At 34.9% G+C, this 23,364-nt stretch overlaps 1 protein-coding gene across 1 annotated transcript; it reads right to left on the bottom strand.

Moving 5' to 3' along the window:
• Nucleotides 1–7,605: 7,605 nt before the first annotated feature.
• On the bottom strand, nt 7,606–21,542 carry LOC126724269 (putative disease resistance protein RGA4). Its single transcript, XM_050428810.1, has 15 exons — nt 17,902–21,542; nt 14,387–14,490; nt 14,050–14,138; nt 13,547–13,866; nt 13,044–13,131; nt 12,887–12,949; nt 12,651–12,795; nt 12,149–12,250; nt 11,561–11,985; nt 11,344–11,423; nt 11,121–11,248; nt 10,937–11,034; nt 10,643–10,817; nt 10,361–10,520; nt 7,606–8,101 (listed from the first exon to the last, which is right to left on the bottom strand). Exon 1 carries the CDS (start codon nt 21,470–21,472, stop codon nt 17,963–17,965), a length of 3,510 nt encoding a protein of 1,169 aa, XP_050284767.1. The 5' UTR covers nt 21,473–21,542; the 3' UTR covers nt 7,606–8,101; nt 10,361–10,520; nt 10,643–10,817; nt 10,937–11,034; nt 11,121–11,248; nt 11,344–11,423; nt 11,561–11,985; nt 12,149–12,250; nt 12,651–12,795; nt 12,887–12,949; nt 13,044–13,131; nt 13,547–13,866; nt 14,050–14,138; nt 14,387–14,490; nt 17,902–17,962.
• Between the last annotated feature and the right edge of the window lie 1,822 nt (nt 21,543–23,364).

Genomic DNA, 23,364 nt, shown 5'->3' on the forward strand with positions numbered 1-23,364 from the left:
GAAAGTGAGAGATAATTAAATAAAACCTGTGGGTGCCATTGGTTTCACAGGCTGCTTCCTTACATGGAAATCTTGAGCTGATTCGAATTGAGAAGGTGACAAGTGCATATGCAATAGTGGCAAAAGACTTGAAATGTGCTTGTTTGTGCCATCAAAGTGATCTCAATTTGTAGTTTCACGATTCGATCTTATTAGGCCAATCTTTTATACATAAAAAACTTTAATTGGAGGGCTGCTTTAAGATATTATACTTTAATTAATACTGTTTTGAAAGCTTATACTATAGGCCAAATTTTACAAATACAAACCCTATGAAATATTTGAAAGATAGAATCCTCTAGACCTTAAAATCCGATGTTGCTGTGAAACAATGTATAACTTGCTACAATTTGCTGAAACTATTTAGGCAACATCACTCATGCATGGACTGAGAATCTGGGATCGATGTAAAAGGTGATCCATTTTGGGCTAAAGCCAAAAGTGACACTCTTGGTTGTTTCTAGTGCATTATATGCTGGTTTGGAGTTTGGACTACATAATTTTTGTTGAAGGCAACCCCCTAAATGTTATTGGATCCATTCAAAATTCATATTATTCTGCAATATATATATATATATATAACTAGCTATAGAAGAGACTAAACCTTCTGCCAACTTTTATGCCATTAACAACTAACCATTCTCTAAATCAAATTGGCAATATACACACCATAACCATACTTTGCAAAATCACAAGCAACGTAGCTTGTACAAACTAATATAGAAATTACACTAGTGTGCATGGTCAGAAGACTCAGAATAGAAGTTCTATGAGTTACTTGCTATCAGTAAAATCTGCATTGATTAGATCATCGCCATCTGGTTGTTTTTCCGTTTAATCTAAATGACCCAAGTGTAGTACCAGAAGCAACCCAACACCGAATTGGCTGGACTGGCTATAGATTGACTATTGCGGGAAAGGGTATCCGGATAGCACTCCCGCATAAGATTTATTTATAAAAATATTATGGCTTTAGAAAGATCTCACAAACAAATATTATGAAGGAAAAAAAATCCAGAAAGAAAAATAGCCAACCACACACGAGAGAACACTAAAGATTTATGTGGTTCGGTCTTCGGCCTACATCCATAGCAACGACAAGGAAAAGTTTCGCTAACAAATATGGAGAGTACAAAGGTGGTGTAGAACCACTCTCACAAACCCAAAACCCAATACACCCAAATAACTCTATATCAAAGAGTTCTCTCTCAACTCTTAACATAATTCAAGGTTAAACAACGCCATCCATGCAAAGAGGTCAATCGAAAAAAAGCTAACAGACAACCCAATTCAAAGTCACATGACTCAAATCAACATTGACTACCATAGTTACGTAATTACTTGATTCAGGACAGCCATTGCATCATTAATGGCTTGGGTAGATCCACCAGAAATGACATTCTTGACATCATTCACTTTATCCTCTACATTCTCCTTGTCTAGCTAGGAACATTGTCTCCCAGCTCTTTTAGTTGCTTCTAGTTTGGTACAAAACTGAGTCAGCTTGGTTCTTTTTGTCTATGGCATCCCTCTTTTCCTTGTCTTCCTCTTGCAAAATTTTAAGCTTCTTTAACAATACTATCCACCTGCAACATTTTTATTTTGTACATACAAACATGGGGTTTAGTAACATAATTAGGTTAGGTTTACAGGTATTAATAAAAAATGTGAATGTTTCCATTTTAAAAAATAAAAATCCAAAAACATAGATACTTGAAATGTTGAGATTTCAGAAAGAAAAGAAAGATGTAGATTCTTTGTAGAACATGGTAGCATCATTGAAATTACAAAAATGAAGATATAAACGCATTTTTCAGTTTATATACAAATTAGAACAAAAACAAAGGGGGAAAGCAGCTAATTCCACTAATGGTCTAAATTTTTCTTGATATATATATATATATATATTAGTTATTTCTCAAATAGATTCAATAATTATAGTTAGCTTAGATAGTTTGGGTTTCAAGCTTATTCAAACTCATTCTAATAATATCTCTAGCCATAACGTCTTCAACCTCCAAATTCTAATTCATGTCTTTTGTTAAGAACTAAAACTTGCTATATCTGGATTGAACAAAAACCAAATTCTCTTCAAAACAACAGTTTTTGCAAATACATACCTCATCACTTGGCATGGTGTGATGGTGCTAGCATTGGTTTTAGTGTCTAAGCTCATTCATAAACAGAGCACTGATTTTCAAAATCCTGGAGACAAAGACAATGACTCAAAATTCAAGGATCATTTTAAGGTATATACTATATAGTAGTACAAATTGAAATTAAAAAAAAAAAAAAAGATAAAAAAAGCATTGTACAAATTCATAAAATAAACTTGATAGTAGAAATGAAAAAAATAAATTATGCTTTATATTTAATATGTTTGGGTTCATTTGGATTGGGATTGGACTCTAGATCTTGCCTTACTCTAGAAGTGACCAACACCATATCGTTAGTTTACAAATTTTTTCTACAAAAGGGCATATATGTCATTGTAGTTTTAAGCAATGGTTTTTTGTTTTTCATTTTTTAATAAAAAAATAGATTAGATCTTAGAAAAATAGTTTTCTTTTCTCTCATGGTTTTAGATTTCGCTTTAATGAAACTTTCTTCTCAAATAGTAGTAGTGAGCGTTGGATAGGTTGTGAAAGATCATGCTTCTAAGCCGAATCTAACATGTAATGCCAAAGTCTACCATCCTGATAGGTCTTTTGAGTTGTTGAATGCATGGAAGACCAGAGGGATAATTTATGAACATTTTTTTTTTGAAGTGACAGAAGAAACCTACCTTGGATGAACCATAGGAGATTTAGTTATATCTTCATTATAATTTTGAAATTATTTTTTACATAGATTGCTATTTTGTTTAGCACCTGGGATTTTAATAGTTTGCTACATTGTGTATCTATTTTGTTTAAAAATGTGTCCACATATATGCAACCTAACAAGGACTAGATATTATTCTGTATCATAATGTAGCATTCTAATCATTAATTACTAATTAGTGTACAAAAATATGTGTTGAGGGCCATTTGTGGAAGCCCAGACAGACAGAAAGAAAGCCCAATAATGAGGGCAACAAAGAATTGACAAAATAGATAGCAAAAACCCATTAGGCCCAAGCGGCACGAATAATGGATCACAGGCCCAACAAATAAATAAATGGGTCTTGAAGAGACAAGCGGGCTCAAAGAAGTCAAGAGAGAAAGAAATAGCATCCCATGGGCAGTGTATGAAGTAGAAAAGTGAGAAAGGGCCACCGCAGACCCAAGGCAATGCAAACTAAGAGAGTAAGGGGTTTATGGTAGGCCCATGAACCCCAAGGATAAGAATAAGGTTATTGGGCCAGGGAAGCCCAATGAAGTTAGTAAAAAGCTCATGGGAGTGTGGAATTAGTAAATGGGCCGAGGAAGCCCAAAGAAAGTAATCGGGCCGTGGATGTCCAAAGGAAAGCCCAGAGGGACATAGGAGCCCATAAGTAAAAGCAAAACAGTGCCCGTGACAAGCCACTGAGAAAAGGAATAAGCGGCTCGCCCAAAAGAGGTCTAGCAGGATTAAGTTATTACGGTAGGAATAACAGTTCAACGTTGCAGAAAATAAAGAAAATCAAGAGTAGACCAAAGAAAAGTAAGGCCCATCATCAGACAAAACCCAGCTCTTGAATGGAGAGGGAAACCAAAGAAAAGCCCATATGAAAGGTCAGAAAACACAGACGGAGAGTTTCCAGATTACGGTAAACGCATGAGCAGCAGGCAGACTCTTGGACATATCTGAAAGGGAAGCACGCGTAAGGCCCAGGCACCACCAGCCTGTACCCAGCCAATATAGGACGTGGTGGGGCCATGGGTTAGAGGTAAGAGGTAAAGGGGGTATGGTTTAGTGGTGGGGAGAGGAGAAAAGATCTATTTTGCGGCTCCTGTCCAAGCCCTTTTGGGAGGTACGTCCTGTTGGGATGATAGACCATCCAAAAGAGGCAAGTTTAAGAGGGAACCGTTGGGTGCATGCCTTGAGAGAAAGAGAGAGAAAGCATTTATACCGTCGCAGGAAAGAAGTGCTCCGGTAGATTGAGGAATGAAACAAATCTGCCTTTGTCTGGCAAGGGTAAGTGTCACACACCTTTGGTGGTCGGCAAGTACGCCTAAACCAGACAAAGACGGTTAAGGGGCAAAATGGTAAAAGATTGGTCACGGCAGGCACAATAAAAGGGCCCTTGTCGTGCCCTGAGAGGAGGATCGAAAAACAGAGCATTTACGGAGTAAAAAGAAAAAACAGAGTAAAAAGAAGAGAAAAAAGATAAGAAAGAAAACAGAGAAGAAAAGAGAGAAAATTAAGGAAAAATGAGAGGTAATACAGTGGGCATGCACCAGTAGATCGGTTTCCCTCTCTCCCCTTTCAAATCCTGCTCTCTTCCAAAATGTAATAAGGACCTCTTTTGGGAAATAATCATTCATGTCCGACTCCCTCAAAGCCATTAATCCCCACGGCAGGATCTATTTCCTGGGAGATTATTTGCATTGAGAAGAGGCGTTCTCCCCTCTTTGACTTTGCTTCGGCAGACTAAACTTAAAACTTGATTTGTGCCCATTTGATTAGTTCGTATTATTTTCTTTCTCCTTTACTTTCTCTGTGAATGACATTATCATGACTGTAATCATGCTTTATAAGTAGGGATTACATAGCCATTTATTTAAATAGTTAGAATACTCTGTTTTGGTTATTATTATTATATCTGCCTGTCATAACTCGTCTGAAACAGTTCTGCTTGCCGTAAGCTTACTCCTGGTAGACAAGGCATAAGTTTGTGCACAAACCGGCCCAAGTTGAGTTATAACTGAACCGGCCCCAACTTCCTTACTCAGAAACATTCGGGCCCATTACCGCAGAAGGCAGCCCAGCCCAACACACAATACACAAAAAGGCCCCTACAATATGCTTATAATTTACTAGCCTTTATGCATGCGCATTGCATGTGCTCAAAGACTTTTCTATTTTTTTTTTCTAAAAATTTTTAAGCAGTAACTGTAATTTCTTTTTTTAACGTGTGTTTAAAAGTGTAGGAGTTTTCTTTGTAAAAAAGAAAAAATAAAATAGTGGTGTTTTATTTGGATGAAAAAGGAATTAAAAAAAAATGCCAAATTTTAGGGAATAAAAAGATTAACATTAAGGGGAAAAAAAAAACCTAAATTTTAGGAGTTCTCTTTTTGAATTTAAAAGGATAGTAGCTATAGGTGTTGTAGAAAGTATAGATAGATTGATTATTTGTTTGACATTTATAACCCAATTTTTAAGAGAAGATGCCCTTTATCAATGACGGTATTTTTTAATCATATAAAAGTTCAATTTAAAGAAGGGAATCCTCTTATATATAGTATAGACAAGTTCATGTCCATGTTTTATAAATGTTTAAATAGTGTGTGGAAAGAAAAAAGAAGAACATGAATACATTTGTGGGGGTTCGAGGACGAGGAGGACTAGGAGCGATATGTCCTTCATCAATTCATTTGTAAAGCACCTTCAACCCGAGAAGTTGGTTTACCCGAGAAGAGGATGGGAAGGTGCACAATGTCTCGTGAGTGCCTGAGTGGGAGAAGTAGCCTTCTAGGAGAGGGCCAAGGCAACTGGGAGAAGTTTCCTGTAAAAGCTTAGAGGGCCAAGGCAGCTGGGAGAAGTTTCCTGTAAAAGCTTACCTACTACCTCTGCATTGAATTCATAACAACAACTTTATTAGTTGCATTAATGAGGAAGTAACACCTGAACAGTAAGTTTGCCGCTAAGCAGCCCCTCTCACCACCTTCAGCAGAACTTTGATGGGACAAGTGTCCTAAGGAAAGCCTTGAAGTATACAAGTGGAGGGCTATAATGCAAAGGAAAGAGTGTATAAAAGAGAGGGGAACTCCCCAATTAAAGGGACCTTGGGATTTTTCTAAGAGAACACGATTAAGAAGATAAGGATTGGAATAGTAGTGGAGGACAGAGCTTAAGACTTACATAGAATTCTTGTATAAGAACTCATCCTCAGACTGACCCAAGGATAGTATTAATATTAATTACTCTTTGAATCAATTTCTTCCATTCTTGCTTGGATCTTCGGCCTTAGACCTAAACTTAAACTTACATCATAATCTTCTTCCCATTCTCTATACAAATTATATTGTTTTGGGCTTAATTTTAAGGTAAGGGCCTCACTATTCTCAGTGGGCTTAAGCCATCGATTTTCTAGCACTTACAACATTAATACCTAGAAAAGAGAACATGAATACATCTCTTGACCATGAACACGACGTTGTTTATAGGTGCCACATGCTTTACTAAATGTCACACTTGTATTACGGTGTCGTATGTTTTCGGTCGTGGACCCATAATGGACTGGACCGGACTAAACCAGACAGAACAGTAACCAACTATATTTAAATTTTAATATTTTGTATTTATTAAAAAAAAAAAAAAAACCAAAAATCTCATCACCCATGATCTCACTCTCATTCTCTGTCTCACTTGTTTTTGTGGTGTTGTTATACATGATAGACTAGGGGCTAGCTATGCTTAGGCAGCTGCTTCCTCTATGGCTCTCACCTCACTTAATTGCTTAAAAATGGTAAGATTTTCAATCAAACAATTAGATGCAAAATATAATAAAAAGATTGGTCTTTCTTACTTTTATAAAATTATAGACATGAAAATAATATGAAAGTAGATGATTTAAACTCTTGACTAACATATAATTTTGACAAAAATATTCTTTTCGGTCTTGAAATATAATCTATATTTCTATTCTTTCCCTTAAAAGTTAAGAGGTTCTATTCCTGTTCTTGAAAATTTAGTGTCCATCTATCTATTTTTGTTATGTCTTTTTTTGTCTGTGTAATGGAATGCATATTTTAGGGATCAAAAATCAAAATAGAATCAAGACTATTTTAGGAATGAAAAAAAAGTTTATCTTTGAAATATGGTTTTTTTTTTTTTTTTGTCATTTCATTAATTAAAAAAAACATAATAAAATTGGAGGAAAACACCAATTGTTTATGGAAGAATGAGAATGAAGATAAAAATTGATTATATTTTAACCCATAATGAATTATCTCCAACTTTCCTTCTATTCTAATGCTTGAGATAGGAATCTTGAGCTCATAAAAACTGAGAAGGTGACAGGCGCATAGGCAATAGTGGCAAAAGACTTGATATTTGCTTTGTTTGTGCCATCACAATTCACAATGCTTTCAGTTTTTAGTTTCTTTCATAATTTGATCTTATTAGGCAAATCTTTTATAAAGAAACAACTTTAATCGGAGGGCTGCTTTACCCTATTTGTAATGTTCCACTGCAAACATTACTTTAGCCATAGAATAGTACACTATAGGAAACACAAGGTGTAATGGGATCCTATAAAATATTACACTTTAATTAACATTGTTTTGCTATAGTAAAATCTGCATTGATCAGATCATTGTCATCAGCTGCTTTACCGGTTGATCTAAATGACCCAAATGGAGTACTAGAAGAGTTCTCCCAAATAAATAATATGAGCGAAGAAAAAAAAAAACAATCACACACAAGAGAGAACACCAAGGATTTACGTGGTTCGGCCTTTGGCCTACATCCACGGACAGTAACAAGGAGAAAGTTTCACTAATAAATATGGAGAGTACGAAAACGGTGTAGACCCACTCTCACAAACCCAAACCCCAATACACCCAAATAACTCTATATCAAAGAGTTCTCTCTCAACTATAACATAATTCAAGGCTACACAATAGTGGCCATCCATGCAAAGAAGTCAATCCGATAAAAGCTAAACATCAACATTGACTACCACAGTTACATAATTTCCTGATTCAGGACAGCCATTGCATCTTTAATGGCTTGGGTAGAACCACCAGAGATGGCATCCATGACCTTTTAGCCTCTACATTCTCCTTGTCTAGCTAGGAACATTTTCTTCCAGCTCTTTTAGTTGCTTCTAGTTTGGTACAAAACTAAGTCAGCTTGATTCTTTGTGTCTACAGCATCCCTCTTTTCCTTGTCTTCCTTTTGCAAAATTTTCAGCTTCTTTAACCATCCTATCCACCTGCAACATTTTTATTTTGTACATACAAATATGGGCTTTAGTAACATAATTAGGTTACTAATATAAAATGTGAACATTTCCATTTATTTTTAAATATTTATTAATCTAAAAACATAGATGCTTGAAATGCTGAGATTTCAGAAATAAAAGAAAGATGTAAGTTCTTTGTAGAACATGGTAGCATCATTGAAAGGGGTAATAAAAAAAAATAAAAAAGAAGCTCCTTGTGCTACAACATAAATTATAAGAAATTTTTTTTTTTGAAGTTACAAAAATGAAGACATAAAAGCAATTTTCAGTCTATATACAAATTATAACATAAACCGGCTTTAGGGGGGGGGGGGGGGGGGGGGGGGTGGGGAATTCACGGCCACTGCCAATGGCTATTATTCTAGAACTACAATATAAGAAAGCAGCATATTCCACAAATGGTCTAAATTTTTCTTGATATATATATTAGTTATTTATCAAATAAATAAATTAGTTATAGTTAGCTAAGATAGTTTAGGTTTCAGGCTTATCCAAACTCATTCTAATAAGCACCATAGTGTTGATAAGCACAAATTGGAAATCCCAATGTGAGTAGAATTACCTCATTGATATCTTTGAAGTAAAGCTTTGTATCTCTTAAGGAAGTTTCAACTGGTGCTCAATGCCTATGAGAATGTTAATTGCAGTTGTAATCCAGTGAACTTAAGCAGGCAAGTAGACTACCAGATGACAGAAAAAGAGAGTTCAAAATCAAAAGAAAGAAAACTAAAGTGATGGAGACAAAACAAATACAGTGATATTACAAAAAAAAGAACTATGCATTTGATGTGAGAATTCAATTGGTTACCTCTATATTTTCATTTTATTGATCCTATCTTTGTATCCAAATAGTGTGCTTAAAGTAAAATCCATCACAGCACTTCTGCATGTCCAAACTAAGTAATTATTGTACAATGAGCAAAAATCAGACATAATGTAAGAACCAAAAAACCACACTGGATATTGTTGTTTGTTGATAAAAATAGGTAGTAATAATAAAGTGTTAAAGCTAACAAAATTACAAATACCTGAATATAAAACAGCTTCCTAGAGGGTAGTTGTCACCAGAATGTTATCGATATTACTCTGTTTATTCAAAATCAAGAACCCAAACAAAGAAACGTCATTTTGTAGTTTATATGAAGGCAGAAATCATTAGAGTGAACAAATAAATGTGAATCATATCTAGAATGAAATTTTTATGCAAAGGGAAAAGAGAATGAAACACAAAACAAGATAATCACCTAAGCCATGGACTCGTTGTACTTGTTCCTAAGGTTCTGAACCAATTTAAATTCACATTAACATTGACTACCGCAGTTACATAATTTCTTGATTCAGGACAATCATTGCATCTTTAATGGCTTGGGTAGAACCACCAAAGATGGCATCCATGACCTCATTCACTTTAGCCTCTACACTCTCCCTGTCTAGCTAAGAACATTGTCTCCTAGCTCTTTTAGTTGCTTCTAGTTTGGTACAAAACTGAGTCAGCTAGATTCTTTGTGTCTATGGCATCCCTCTTTTCCTTGTCTTCCTTTTGCAAAATTTTCAGCTTCTTTAACCATCCTATCCACCTGCAACATTTTTATTTTGTACATACAAACATGGGGTTTAGTAATATAATTAGGTTAGGTTTACAGGTACTAATAAAAAAAGTGAACGTTTCCATTTTTTTTATTTTTTTTAAATCGAAAAACATATATGCTTGAAATGCTGAGATTTCAGAAAGAAAAGAAAGATGTAGGTTCTTTGTAGAACATGGTAACATCATTGAAAGAGGTAATAAATATAAAAACAAGAAGCTCCTTGTGCTACAATATAAATTATAAGAAAAAAAGCATTGAAGTTAAAAAAAATGAAGACATAAAAGCATTTTTCAGTCTACACACTAATTAGAACATAAACAGGAGGGGGAGGGTGGATTCGCAGCCACTGCCGATGGCTATGGTTCTAGAACTATAATATAAGAAAACAGCATATTCCACTAGTGGTCTAAATTTTTCTTGATATATAATTAGTTATTTCTCAAATGTATAAATTAATTATAGTTAGCTAAGATAGTTGGGTTTTAGGCTTATTCAAAATCATTCTAATAATATCTCTAGCCACAACGTCCTCAACCACCAGATTCTAATTCATGCCTTCTGTTAAGAACTAAAACTTGCTATATCTAGTTTGAGCAAAATCCAAATTCTCTTCAAACCAACAGTTTTTGCAAATACATACCCCATCACTTGGCATGGTGCTAGCACTGGTTGTCCCTCACAAACTCTCTCTCACCCTGATAGACATTAATCTCTTCACTGGTCTGTCCATCTGCTGCGGTGGAGAACACCTCTGGTTTGGAAGTTGGTGAAGTTGACACCACCCAAAGTTTCAAGTCCTTCTATGGTAAGACATCCAAGAGCACAATGTCATTAACTTCTCCAGCAAAAAAACACGAGTCTGGAAATAAAAGTAACAAAAAAATAATAAGTTGAATTAGATAATAACAAGAAAAGGACAAACCTGAACTACAGCCCCAAGAACAAAAACTTCATCCATATTTTTCAGCTCCTAAACAGCTGGGATACAAGTTGAATTACATCCATATCTTTGGAAAGCTTTGCATCTCTCAAGGAAGTTTCAACTGGTGCTCAAAGCTTATGAGTTGTAATCCAGTGAACTTAAGCAGGCAATTAGACTACCAGATGAGAGAAAAAGAGAGTTCAAAATCAAAAGAAAGAAAACTGAAGTGATGGAGATAAAAAAATTACAGTCATATTACATGTGTCTAATAATTCCAATTGTCAAAAGGCATACCTGTCTAACAAATCTGAACACAGTTCTTCAAATTTGACACTAGTCAACGTGGTGTCAATGTGTTTTGGGCCATCCGAATGGCGATAATGAAAGGTAAACTGGAAAAGCAAATGTTTTTCTCTGTGATTATGGCAAAGAGAGAGAGATCAACTTAAAGAAAGAAGGCATAGAAACAGCCACATACCTAATATTATTGGTTTGAGTCAGAGATGACAGCTCCATCTTCGCTTTCTCAGCAGTCTCCATGAGATGTTGTAGAGCTTGCCTGTCATTCAGAAGATCTATGCCTTCATCTTTCTTAAAGTTTATTCTCTATTTAAAATTATAGAATGTAAGAGTAACAGCTAACAATAAATCAGAAAACAAAGAATATAAGCTAAACATCTACTAATTTATCTTGTTTCAACCTTGTCGAAATCATCACCTCCTAGATGAGTGTCGGCCAAGGTAGGACGTACCTCAAATACATCATCTCCAGCCTCAAGAACTGCATAGGAAAAACATAACAGAAGTATATAAGGTTCATTACCTATTCCTTATATATTTACATGTCACAACTCAGGATTCTTCAAATTTGATTATGATCAAACATAATATTTGATTATAGACAAGTTTAACTGGTACCTTAGCTGCATCAGCTTCTCAAATCCTGAAACTATCCAAGCAATACATCCCATCATCAGATTTCCACAGAAATTTCTTCAGATTATCTGATTCTTCTTGATAATTGGCATATTCTAGATGTTTAATCCCTATAAAATATTTCTCAAGATAGTTCTTATAATTAAGTTCATATGGATGCTTTAAAGTACAGTTATGTATATTGGTAAAAGGGTTCCAATTTGAAAAGCATTAAAAAAAAAAAAAAACATCACAAGCTTGTTTTGTTATTGAAACAATTACACCAAGATAAATGTTTGCAATCAGCTTAGGTTTCACAGAGGGTGGCTGCAAAGTCTAAGAACCAGTCACCCTGAAATTGAACTTTAACTGAAGATAGGCAGTAATCTTGTTGCTAACACCAAGGTACAGTCTTCATCTGATTCAACCTATCAAAAATAAGTTTGAGAATTAACTTAAGGAAAAGGAAAAGATAGGAAAATAATACTATTTCTACTATCTTGCAATCAAATTTCCAAAAATTCAAAACAAGTGAACCATGTAACCTAATCTATGTAATAAGATATATAAAGATAGGAGTAAGATATGCACCTATTTATCTTCTTGTAGTTGCTGTAAATTCACTAAAAACTGTCTGTTTCCAAATTCAAAGTTCCTGCATACAGAATTCAATAACTGATAAGTTCACTAAACCTGAAACAAAAAGGAAGAATGAAGAGAGCCAGTATTTGGTAAATTCAAAGCGAACTTAGAAAGGAGATGCATGAATGTAAGAAAGTAGTGGCATTAAATCCCTCTGATCAACTGACCAGATCTCAAGATTTTTTTTTTTCTCAATAATATTGGTGTTATGAAGCATCTACCTAAGTGAAAAACAATTTTTTTTCCCTTCCCAGTTCCCTGATAACAATTTACAGAGATAAAACTAAATAAAAATTTATAGTTGCATTGTAGAGAACATGATTCTTATTACTCATTTTATGATTCATATGGTTACAGAGTGAAGTGAGTTACAGAAACTAAAGCTAAAAATTGAGAATCTTTGCCTACTTGTTTTAATTAAGAAATAAATATAGTGAGTTGAAATAATTACCTGTTTAGGTTGAAAATTTTTAATAGCTTCTTTAAAAAGTTGTCAAATATCCAAGGAATCAGCTGTGAGCATAATGAAGCCATTCTTGAAATGGAACAACTCTTCTGTTAACACCTGGTTGTGATCTTTATCCATGCCAAACTACCTGAAATAAGTTTTAGAACATACGAAAATAAGCATATAAATGAAAGGAAAAAAAAAAAGATTTTCCAACAACTTTTTCATTAGAGGCTTACATAATTGGAGTATCAACTCACTTTGGAGATCACAAACTCTGGTCTGTTTTTATATTCCATATACTGCACAAAAATTATACTTCTAATTGAAGGAAAACAAGAGGAATTTGGATAATTTATCTACAAAGAAAACTCAATTTAAAGGAGATGAATGGACCTGTAGTAATAGTGGACCAGAACATCCTTCTGAAATACATTCAATTAAGGATTCGAGCAGTCTTGGACCATTTCCCTCCAATTTCTACCTGGAATCATTCCAAAAAAGTGAAGAAAAAAACATAAAACAAAGTTTCTAATATTATGTTTCATGTCAGTTTGGTTTACAAAAAAAGGGCTATGCATTCGATGTGAGAATTCTGTTGATTTTTTTTTCCTCCTCTTTCAAATGACAAACTATGTTATGTATAACTCTATAATTTTATTTTATTGATCCTAACTTTTTATCCAAATATTGTGCATAAAGTAAAATCTATCACAGCACTTCTGCATGTCTAAACTCAAAATCAGAAGCCATACTTTAATCCAAACTAAGTTATCATTGTACAGTGAACAAAAACCAGCAATTATGTAAGAACCCAAAAAACCATATCTGAATATTTTGTTTGTTGATATAAATAGGTAGTAATAATAAAGAGTTGAAGCAAACAAAATAATAAATACCTGAATATAAAACCGCTTCCTAGATGGTGGTTGTCAAATAATGATCTCCCACCAGATGTTATCAAAATATCAACAAGTGCCAGACTTCAATCTATTTAGTGTGATGTATGGAATATATGACAAGTGTGGAAGTCAGTTGATTTTTCCGAAGAACCGGAAGCAAAGCACCATGCCAGGGCAGGGGACAGGAAAAGAAACGGCTCCGAAGAAAGAAATTGGGGTTCCCAATGCTTCCCCTGACCATCAAACAACAAGAGAGTAGCTTTTTTGAAGAAGTTAAGGGCTTGAAATTGAGTACTGCCTTCCCGAGTATACTTCGCCTAAAGAACGCAACAGAAAAGTGTCATTTTATCATTTATATAAAGATAGAAAACAATAGAATGAACAAACAAATGTGGATTTATGCATCTTCCCACTTGGGTCCCCTCTTAGTATGAGAATCATATCTAGAATGAACATTTTATGTGAGGGAAAAAAGAATGAACCCAAAACAAGATAATCACCTTAGCTGTTGACTTGTTGCACTTTTTCATATGGTTCTGAATATGCCCAGATACATACACCTCCTTTCATTCTGTGTTTCCAATTCATTCTACATCCAATTTCAAAAGTGAGAAGAGCAAAAAACATTACAAATTTTTTGTAAGAAAAAAAAAAAAATTTGAGCAGTGTAAGGCCAATCCACCCCTGTTCATTTTTTCCAACTATTAGACATTTTTTGAATGATTTGAAAGCAAACTAACTCAAGCACCATTGTTTTGATAAACACAAATTGGAAATCCCAATGCTATTCCATAAAATTCAATATTCATTAGATTATAAATGAGCCTGATTGAATACCTTAGCTGCATCAACTTCCCAAATCTTGAAACTATCCAAGTGATTTATCCTATGACCATATTGCCCAACTTGTTCAAATTCTTCAGATAATTATCTCCATGAAGCTGTTAACAGAACACAAAGCATGTACTTTAAAACAATAATATTAATAGTTATGATAATAACGCTATAAAGTAGAAATCCGAAGCAATACACAGTTTGGTTGCTGAAAGATCAATAAAATTTAACAAGAAAATCTCTGATTTTTGATTACCAGAAAACCTAAACAAAATACCAAAATAAATAAATAAAAGTCTCTGATTTTTAAAGAATAGAATTCGAAAAAGTGACAGATTCTAATTAAATATATGGAAATCAACGTAGCATAGAGAAAAAGCTCAGTTTCTTTTGAAAGCATAGAATGCGTACCAAGTGAAAGAGGGGAGTGGCCATTGACGATGACGATGTAGAGCCGTTTGCTGCTGTGGTCTCAATACGTTGCCCATTCGATTTCCAAATTAGGGAAATCCTTTTCGGTTTTATTTTTGTATTTTTCCTCTAACTGAGGACAATTAACAATTCTCAGTTTTCGTAAAGACTTGAGAAAACCATCATCGGGTAGTGTTGTGAGATTGGGACAGTTGTAAATGTAAAGTTTTTCAAGTGAGATTGGATTCCTAATTGATTCGGGGAAAGTAATCAAATTGGGTAAGTCGTCAATCAACAGCCACTGTAAAGAAGTGAGACAACTAATCTCAAGAAGTGACGTCAGATTAGGCTCGCATCTGTAAATCCAAAGAGATTCAAGTGAGGTGAGTTCCGGCAAAGTCATTAAATTTGGACAGTTTGAAATGCGGAGCTGTTTTAGGGTGGAAATACATTGAAGACCCACAGGGAGAGACTTCAGTTTCGGAATATCATAGAAACATAAATCACGGAGGCAATTGAGGCATCGCCATTCCATGCCATCATCATGCATGTCTCTGAATGGATCGAACTCCTCGCAATCGACAATTGATAGCTCACAGAGGGAGGTGAGATTACGCACCGCTCCAGACATAGATGTTAGTCTAGGGCAATTAACAATATATAGTATTTTGAGAGAATGTAGAAAACAAAGAATACAAACTAAAGATCTACCAGTTTCTCCTGTTCCAACCTTGTGAAAACCATTACTTCTTGGATGAGTGTCCACCCAAGGTAGAAAATATCCTAAATACTCCATCTCCAACCTCAAGAATTGCATAGTAAAATCGTAACAGAAGAAAGGTTCATTACCTATTCTATATATATAAATATTCATGCATTTGATCACTACTCAAGATTCTTCAAATTTGATTACAATCAAATGTAACATTTAATTATAGACAAGTCTAGCTGACTTCCATACCTACATCAGCTTCTCAAATTTTGAAAGAATCCAAGCAATACATCCCATCATCATATTTCTACAGAAGATTCAAATTCTTCAGATTCAAATTAGCATTTAAACAAGAAAAAACATTTTCTGCCAACAATGGCTTTGGTAATAGGACTATAAAATAACTAAGAAGTATAATGCACAAATAAAGAATTGAGCCTTGATTTACTTGGAGTTTGGTGATGCAATCTGTTCTAGTTCTATAGTTGCATTTGTTATATATATTCAGTTATTTCTCAGATGGTTAGATAATTATATTCGACTAAGCTATAGGTTGGATTTCAGGATCATTCAAGCCACAAATTAACCAAAAATTTAATTTGAACAAATACCAAACACTCTTTATAACAATAGTTTTTTCAAAACATACCTTATCACTTTACAAGGTGCTAGCACCTGTTATGGCAATATCCTGCTTCTTTCCAATTCCCTTGTCAACTGCAGTGACCAATAGGATACCATCGGCATCAATACCAAATTTCACCACAATTTGAGGAACTCCATGTAGCACATGCGGGATGCCATCTAAGCAAAAGATTCCAAGAGATTTGTTGTCCCTCGCAAGCTCTCTCACCTTGATACTGGTTTATATTCATCTGCTGCAGTGGAAAAGAATACAACCCTGATTTGGAAATTGGTAAGGTTAGGTTCCTTCAGATAATCTATCATCACACCACCTAAAATTTCAAGTCCTGAAATGAAAGTCAAAATAAAATATTGATGCCTCAACTATCTCAACAATTAATGCAAGTTCTAATAAGTACTACAGTGGACAATATAAAAAATAAAGAGCTCTAAAATGAAAGTAATAAGTGACATCCAAGAGCACATATGTCACTAACTTCTCCAGCTAAAACACTGGCCCTGAAATGAGAGTCACTAAAATAAATATTGATGCCTCAACTGTCTCAACAATTAGTGCAAATTCTAATAAGTACAACAGTAGATGATATCAGAAATAGAGAGCTTTACGTTTTCTTCCATAAATAAAGAGGAAAAAAGAAGAAGAACAAGACAAACCTGAACTATAGCCCCAAGAGCAACAACTTCATAAGGATTTACAGTCACATTTGGCTCTTTTCCTGTCATTTCCTCATGCTCCTAAATGGCTGGGATGCAAGTAGAACCATCAACAAGATTACTTCATCTATATCTTTGAAGAAAAGCTTTGTATCTCTCAAGGCAGTTTCAACAGGTAATAAAAGCCTATGAAAAAGTAGATTGCAGAATTAATCCACTGAAGTGATGGAAATCAAACATTCATTTCAAATTATTCTGCACACAAATTATACTTCTAATTGAAGGAATTTGGATAGTTTATTAACAAAGAAAGCTGAAATTAAAGGAGATGTATGGACCTGTAGTATATCCTTCTGAAATACATTCAATTTAGGATGCAAGCAGTCTTGGAACATTCCCCAGCAATTTTTGCCTGGAATCATTCCAAAATAGTGAGGAAAAGAATATAAAACAAAGTTTCTAATATTATGTTTTATGTCAGTTTGGTTTACAAAAAAAGAACTATCCATTTCATATGAGAATTCAATTGGTTAACTCTAGATTTTTATTTTACTGATCCTATCTTTGTATCCAAATTTTGTACATAAAGTAAAATCTATAACAGCACTTCTGCAATTCCAAACTATGTTATCATTGTATAGTGAACAAAAATCAGACATAATGTAAGAACTCAAAAACCACACTGGATATTGTTGTTTGTTGATTAAAATAGGTAGTAATAATAAAGTGTTAAAAGCTAACTAAATAACAAATACTTGACTATAAAACAGCTTCCTAGAGGATATTGTCAATAATGATCATTCACCAGAATGTTATTGAATTGAACAGGTGCCTGATATTACTCTGTTTATTCAAAATCAAGAACCCAAACAAAGAAGTGTCATTTTGTAGTTTATATAAAGGCAGAAATCATTAGAATGAACAAACAAATGAGAATCATATCTAGAATGAAATTTTATTGCAAAGGGAAAAGAGAATGAAACAAAAAACAGGATAATCACCTAAGCCATGGATAATTAAATATAAGGAAATCAACATAGCATAGAGAATATAATTGTAAAAAGCTCAGTTTCTTTTGAAAGCATAGAATGCGTACCAAGTGAAAGAGGGGAGTGGCCGTTGTAGAAGACGAAGTAGAGCCGTTTGCTGCTGTGGTCTCATAACCCTCTGATTTCCAAATTAGGGAAATCCTTATCGATTTTATTTTTGTATTTTTCCGATATCCGAGGACAATTAAAAATATCCAGTTTTCTTAAAGACTTGAGACAGCCATCATCAGGTAGTGTTGTGAGATTGGGACAATCCCAAATGGTAAGCCTTTCAAGTGAGATTGGATACCTAATTGATTCGGGGAAAGTAATCAAATTGGGAAAGTTTACAATTTCCAGACGAAGTAAAGAAGTGAGACAACTAATCTCGAGAAGTGATGTCAGATTAGGCTCGCATCTATAAATCGAAAGCATTTCAAGTGAGATGAGCTCCGGCAAAGTCATTAGATTGGGACAGTAGCCAATGCGGAGCAGTTTTAGGGTGGAAATATATTGAAGACCTACAGGGAGAGACTTCAGTTTCGGACCAGTCAAATATAACTCACGGAGGCAATTGAGGCATCGCCATTCCATGCCATCGTCATGCATGTCTCTTAATGGATCGAACTCCTTACAGGTAATATATAGCACACAGAGGGAGGTGAGATAACGTACCGCTCCAGATATAGAGGTTAGTTTAGAGCAATTCCGAATATATAGTTTCTTGAGAGAATGTAGTGCCCACTCAGCCGGAAGAGACTCTATATCTTCTATAGATTCCAAAGTCATTTCATTTAATTTGGAGAGAGGAGAAGAAGAGGACAATGAAGAGGAGGAAGAGGGAATTAAAAAAGTCATTGACATTGTCTCTTGCAAAGGCTTCAAATTGAAATTCTTTAAATATAGAGATTCTTCGAGATTGGGAAACAGGGGCATGGAAGTCATTTTAGGGCAATTACTAATCCGCAAATAAGAAAGAAGAGGAAATAAGGGCAGTGAGTGGTGAGACTGATCCTGTTGATGATCTGGTGTTAACGCAGATGATGTTGCAACTAAATCCCTCCCTGTTCTCCCCCACCATCCCTTTAAATTAGGACATGCCTCTATTGTGAGTGACTTTAAAGATGGGAAGAACGTTGTTGATAATGTTGTGGATGAAGCAGACACCTCTTTACTCATATCATTATCGGATATGTACTCCAAATCACTCATCATAACAAGGCTTAGAGATTTTAAAAAGGGGAGATGAGACAATGGTGGTAGATATAAGCATCTCTCACAATTTTCTATCCTTAAATCAACAAGATTTATGAAAGAAGAGACCCAACTTGAAAATTTCACACCCTTGTAATGTTGCACTTCCAAATATTTGAGATTTTGGTGTGGCTGGAGATCTTCTAATAACTTCTCATCTTCATTATAATCTACCTGATCTTGATGACTCCATTTTAATATCAATTTTTCAAGATGTTGCTTCTCCCTTAAATTCACAACAATGGATTTTGAGTTAGCTTCTTTCAACCGATCCAAATGTGAGATCTCTAATGTTCCTCGAAGGTTGTTTAGCTCCTTCAATTCGCCTAATCCACTAGTGTGGAAGGAGGTGCTCACAATGAATAATTGTAATGTTTGAAGTGAAGTCATTTGCCCTAATCCATGAGGCATATGACTCAAATTATCACAACCATGATTATAAAGATGTTTGAGGCTAACCAATTCTCTAAACTTTTTGGGTAATTCTTTAAGACCTTTACAATCATAAAGTTTTAGTACTTGCAAATTCAACAATGTAGTAATTGAGTCAGGGAGAGTTTTAATATCCTCATTAAAAGAAACATCAAGATACTTTAGATGTATTAACTTCCCTATAGAATTTGGTATTGATGTAATCTTCAATGCATGTAAATCTAATGCACGCAAGCTCTTGAAACTCAAAATAATTGTATTCAACATTGACTCCTCCAAGGCACCGGAGTGCATCTCACTAAATGTCAGAAGAAATGAACACACCTTGACTGCTTTAACCAAAAACCTTAAAGATTCAATAAAAGATGAGCCAATGTAAAATGGACATGATACATGATGATTTTTTTCATTAATATTTTTGCCATCAAAACTAACAAGCCTACACTCCTCGCCTGCAACAGCTTCCGCAAGATCATGAATTAAATCATGCATCTTGTATCTTAAGCCTTTGTAAGTCTCTACTTCTTCAAAGAAGGACCTCCAAAGTAAATCTTTGAAATACTTATCACCAACATCCTCTAATTGTTGATTTTTTTTTGATGATTGGACAAACCCTTGTGCTATCCATAGTTGTATCACTGTTTCCTTATCTATCTCATAATCTTTGGGAAACAAAGAGCAATAAGCAAAACAACTCTTTAAATGTGATGGGAGATTATCATAACTCAATTTTAAAATTGGAAAAATCTCATGATTTCCTTCAAGTACATTTGCTAGTAAATTGTTCCTCACGAGTGACCATTCAGATTCTGTTTCCGTACAATATAACACATGTCCTATGGACATTATGGCAAGGGGTACCCCTTGACATATTTTTACAATCTCCCTTCCAATTGTAACTAATGTAGGATTATTGGTCACTTGCCCTTTACTAAATGCCACTTGCTCAAATAAAAACCATGACCGTTCTTCGGAGAGACCTTTAAGAATATATGGTGAAACTGTGTGTGTAATCTTTGCAACCAATCTACTACGAGTGGTTATTATAATCTTACTTCCTTTTGAACCACCCATTAAAATATCTATCAAGTTTAGCCATTTTCCACGGTCTTCATTCCATACATCATCCAATACTAGTAAGTATTTTTTTCGATCAATTTTTTCACGAAGTTGCCTTTGCAATTGATCCATTTCCAGATTTCCAGGTGCATTACCTGTAGCAGATGCTATTATCTTTTCAATAATTATTTTCAACTCGAAGACATCAGAAATGCATACCCACATTTTTAACTCAAAACATTTTTTGACTTTCTCATCATTGTACACATATTGAGCAAGTGTAGTCTTCCCAAGTCCCCCTATCCCCACAATGGGAATGACCGAAACATTCTCTTCTACATTAGAGTCAAATAATAGGCCTATGATAGCCTCTCTATCATCTTCCCTCCCAATAACTTTTTCTTCACGTACAAATGAGTGAGTTGGTTCCCTCTTCCTACTCACAACATTTGTCTCTACACCGTATTCTTCCAAGCGAAAGTTTTTCCTATCTTCTGCTATCGCATCTAGTTTTTGCCTCATTGCCTTTATTTTACTACTCATCTTACCACGAAAAGCTAGTTGGTTTGAACTTGAAAAGAAAGTGCGTACCTCTTTTGTGACTTTATTCCCGCTCACCGCTCTTCGCCGCATAGCTTCAGTGGAAAACTCACTTAACAAGTCATCTGCATCATAAACTGCATCGTTGAGCTTTTGGAGCCAGTCCTTGACTTGATGGTCATGACTCTGTTTCTCCGCTGCATCCAGAAGTACAGCTTGAATTGTGGACACAGTGTTCTTGATTTTTTCAAGCTCACCTTTGACACCCCATAGTGATCCAATCTCTTGGAAAGTCTGAGAACCCAAATTTTCAATCATTTTTTGTGCAAGACCAAATAGGATTGCTTCCGCCATTTTTTTCTTAGTAAGCAAAAGGAAAGCTGAAAGAGCAAGGGGAAAGCTAGAGAGGGTTGGTTTGAAGTGATGAAAGTGTGAGTGAAAGTAAGGATTCAGGACAGAGTTTTAAAGCGTACGAATGTCATCGATGTCATTAATTTTATTTTGTCATTTTCTTAGTACAATCATAATGGGAGTTGTTGGGCCTTGGCCCCTTCTGCACCAAATAAAGTGAGTGGGACAGAAGCTTAGTTGGAAAATTTATTGTGCCATTCATATCGTCATGAATTCTAACGGTAGACAATGTCACCAAAAGTTGGCACCCCCTGAGATCTGAACTAAACTTATGGCACATCATTTTAGCTAACCAATTTTTGTCTTTAAAAAAAATTATATCTTTTAGAAAAAGTTTTCTTTTCTTTAATGGCTTTAAATTTTGGATGGGTTGTCCAATCTCATGCCTCTACGCCGAGGCCAACATGGAATGCCAAGGTCTGCCGTCTTGATCAATAATTTTATATATATATTTTTTTAATTTTCAATATATAAATTTTCACACATGCAATCTTTTAATTTAAGTTTGTTTGGTAAGAGACTTTTAATAACATTATTTAAGGGTTTATTAAGTGAAAAAATATTATAAAAACACTTATTGTATTATTTTAACAACAAAAACTGATGTTTAAACAACATTACCAAACCATTTATCATTTTTTTGTGGGTTTATATATTATCATATCACTGCATTTCTCTTCTTCAAACAGTACTTTTTGTGTTTATCCTATCCGTGTTCACTCCCCACCCACTCCCGGACAATATTTATCAAAGTATCAGTTTTGTCTTTGACTTGGTCTCCCCCTTCCTCCCTTTTCTCCTTAGGCTGTGTTTGTTTTGGCTTCAAATCACTTTCAGAAATGCTTTTCCGTAAATGCGGGTGTTTGGTTGCGCATGGAAAAGGGACAAAGAACTATTATACCAACTTCCAGATCCAATTATAGGAGCCTCTTCAAGACCTCCAGACATGAATATGTTAGCCATGAATCCTAATCCCCTAAACCCAATCTCTTCATTTCTCAGAACCCTTACCCTTGAAGACCCCAAAGAACCTTTTGTGCTCCCTATAATAGAAAATTCAGACTTAGACTTGTCTGATCTTGGTTTGGAGGAAGTATTCATGACTGATCCAAAAGAAGAAGAAGAAGATGATGTTCTTCGTCCCCAAAGGCCTCCATCTCCCCCACCAATCTTTTCTCCACCACCTTTTGTCCCAGATCACCAAACCAGATTGTCTTACTCACCAACTACAGATTCAAAACATTTGTTCACTCTTGATAATGTTCCTCCCTCTAAATGGCATGATGAGTTTTTTAACATGTACTCCTGGTGCATAGCTGAACTTCAAGCTCCAAATGTCACTGTTTCTCAGATTATTACCAAGTTTGTTGCAAGGATTACAGGAAGATTACGAGAATGGTGGATCAATTTGGGAGAATACAGACAAAGACAAGCAGCCCAATGTAATACGTTGGAGGATTTCTTTACAATTGTCCATAATGAATTTTTGGGTGCACCAACCCATTACAAGGAAGTAGCGCGAGAGGAATTTTTGTTGATGAAATGTTGCTCATTTCAAAGAAAAGATTTGGAGAAACATTTTGACAAGATGTCTAGAAGATATTATTCTTTCAATGGTATGGATGATGTCAATGCTAAGCATACCTTCCTCAATTCCCTCCCAGAACCATTAGGAGATGAGACACTTCGCATGATGAATCTCCAGAAAATAACTCTGCAACAAGCCTCCTTAGGAGAAATTTACCAGCATGCTCTCATTGCCCTTGAAAAACTCTGCAACCAGAGAAAATTTCTTTCAAAAATAGACAAAGTTCATAGCAAGCTCAAAGATAATT

This window comes from Quercus robur, chromosome 4 (genome assembly GCF_932294415.1).
Source record: "Quercus robur chromosome 4, dhQueRobu3.1, whole genome shotgun sequence".
NCBI classification, from domain to species: domain Eukaryota; kingdom Viridiplantae; phylum Streptophyta; class Magnoliopsida; order Fagales; family Fagaceae; genus Quercus; species Quercus robur.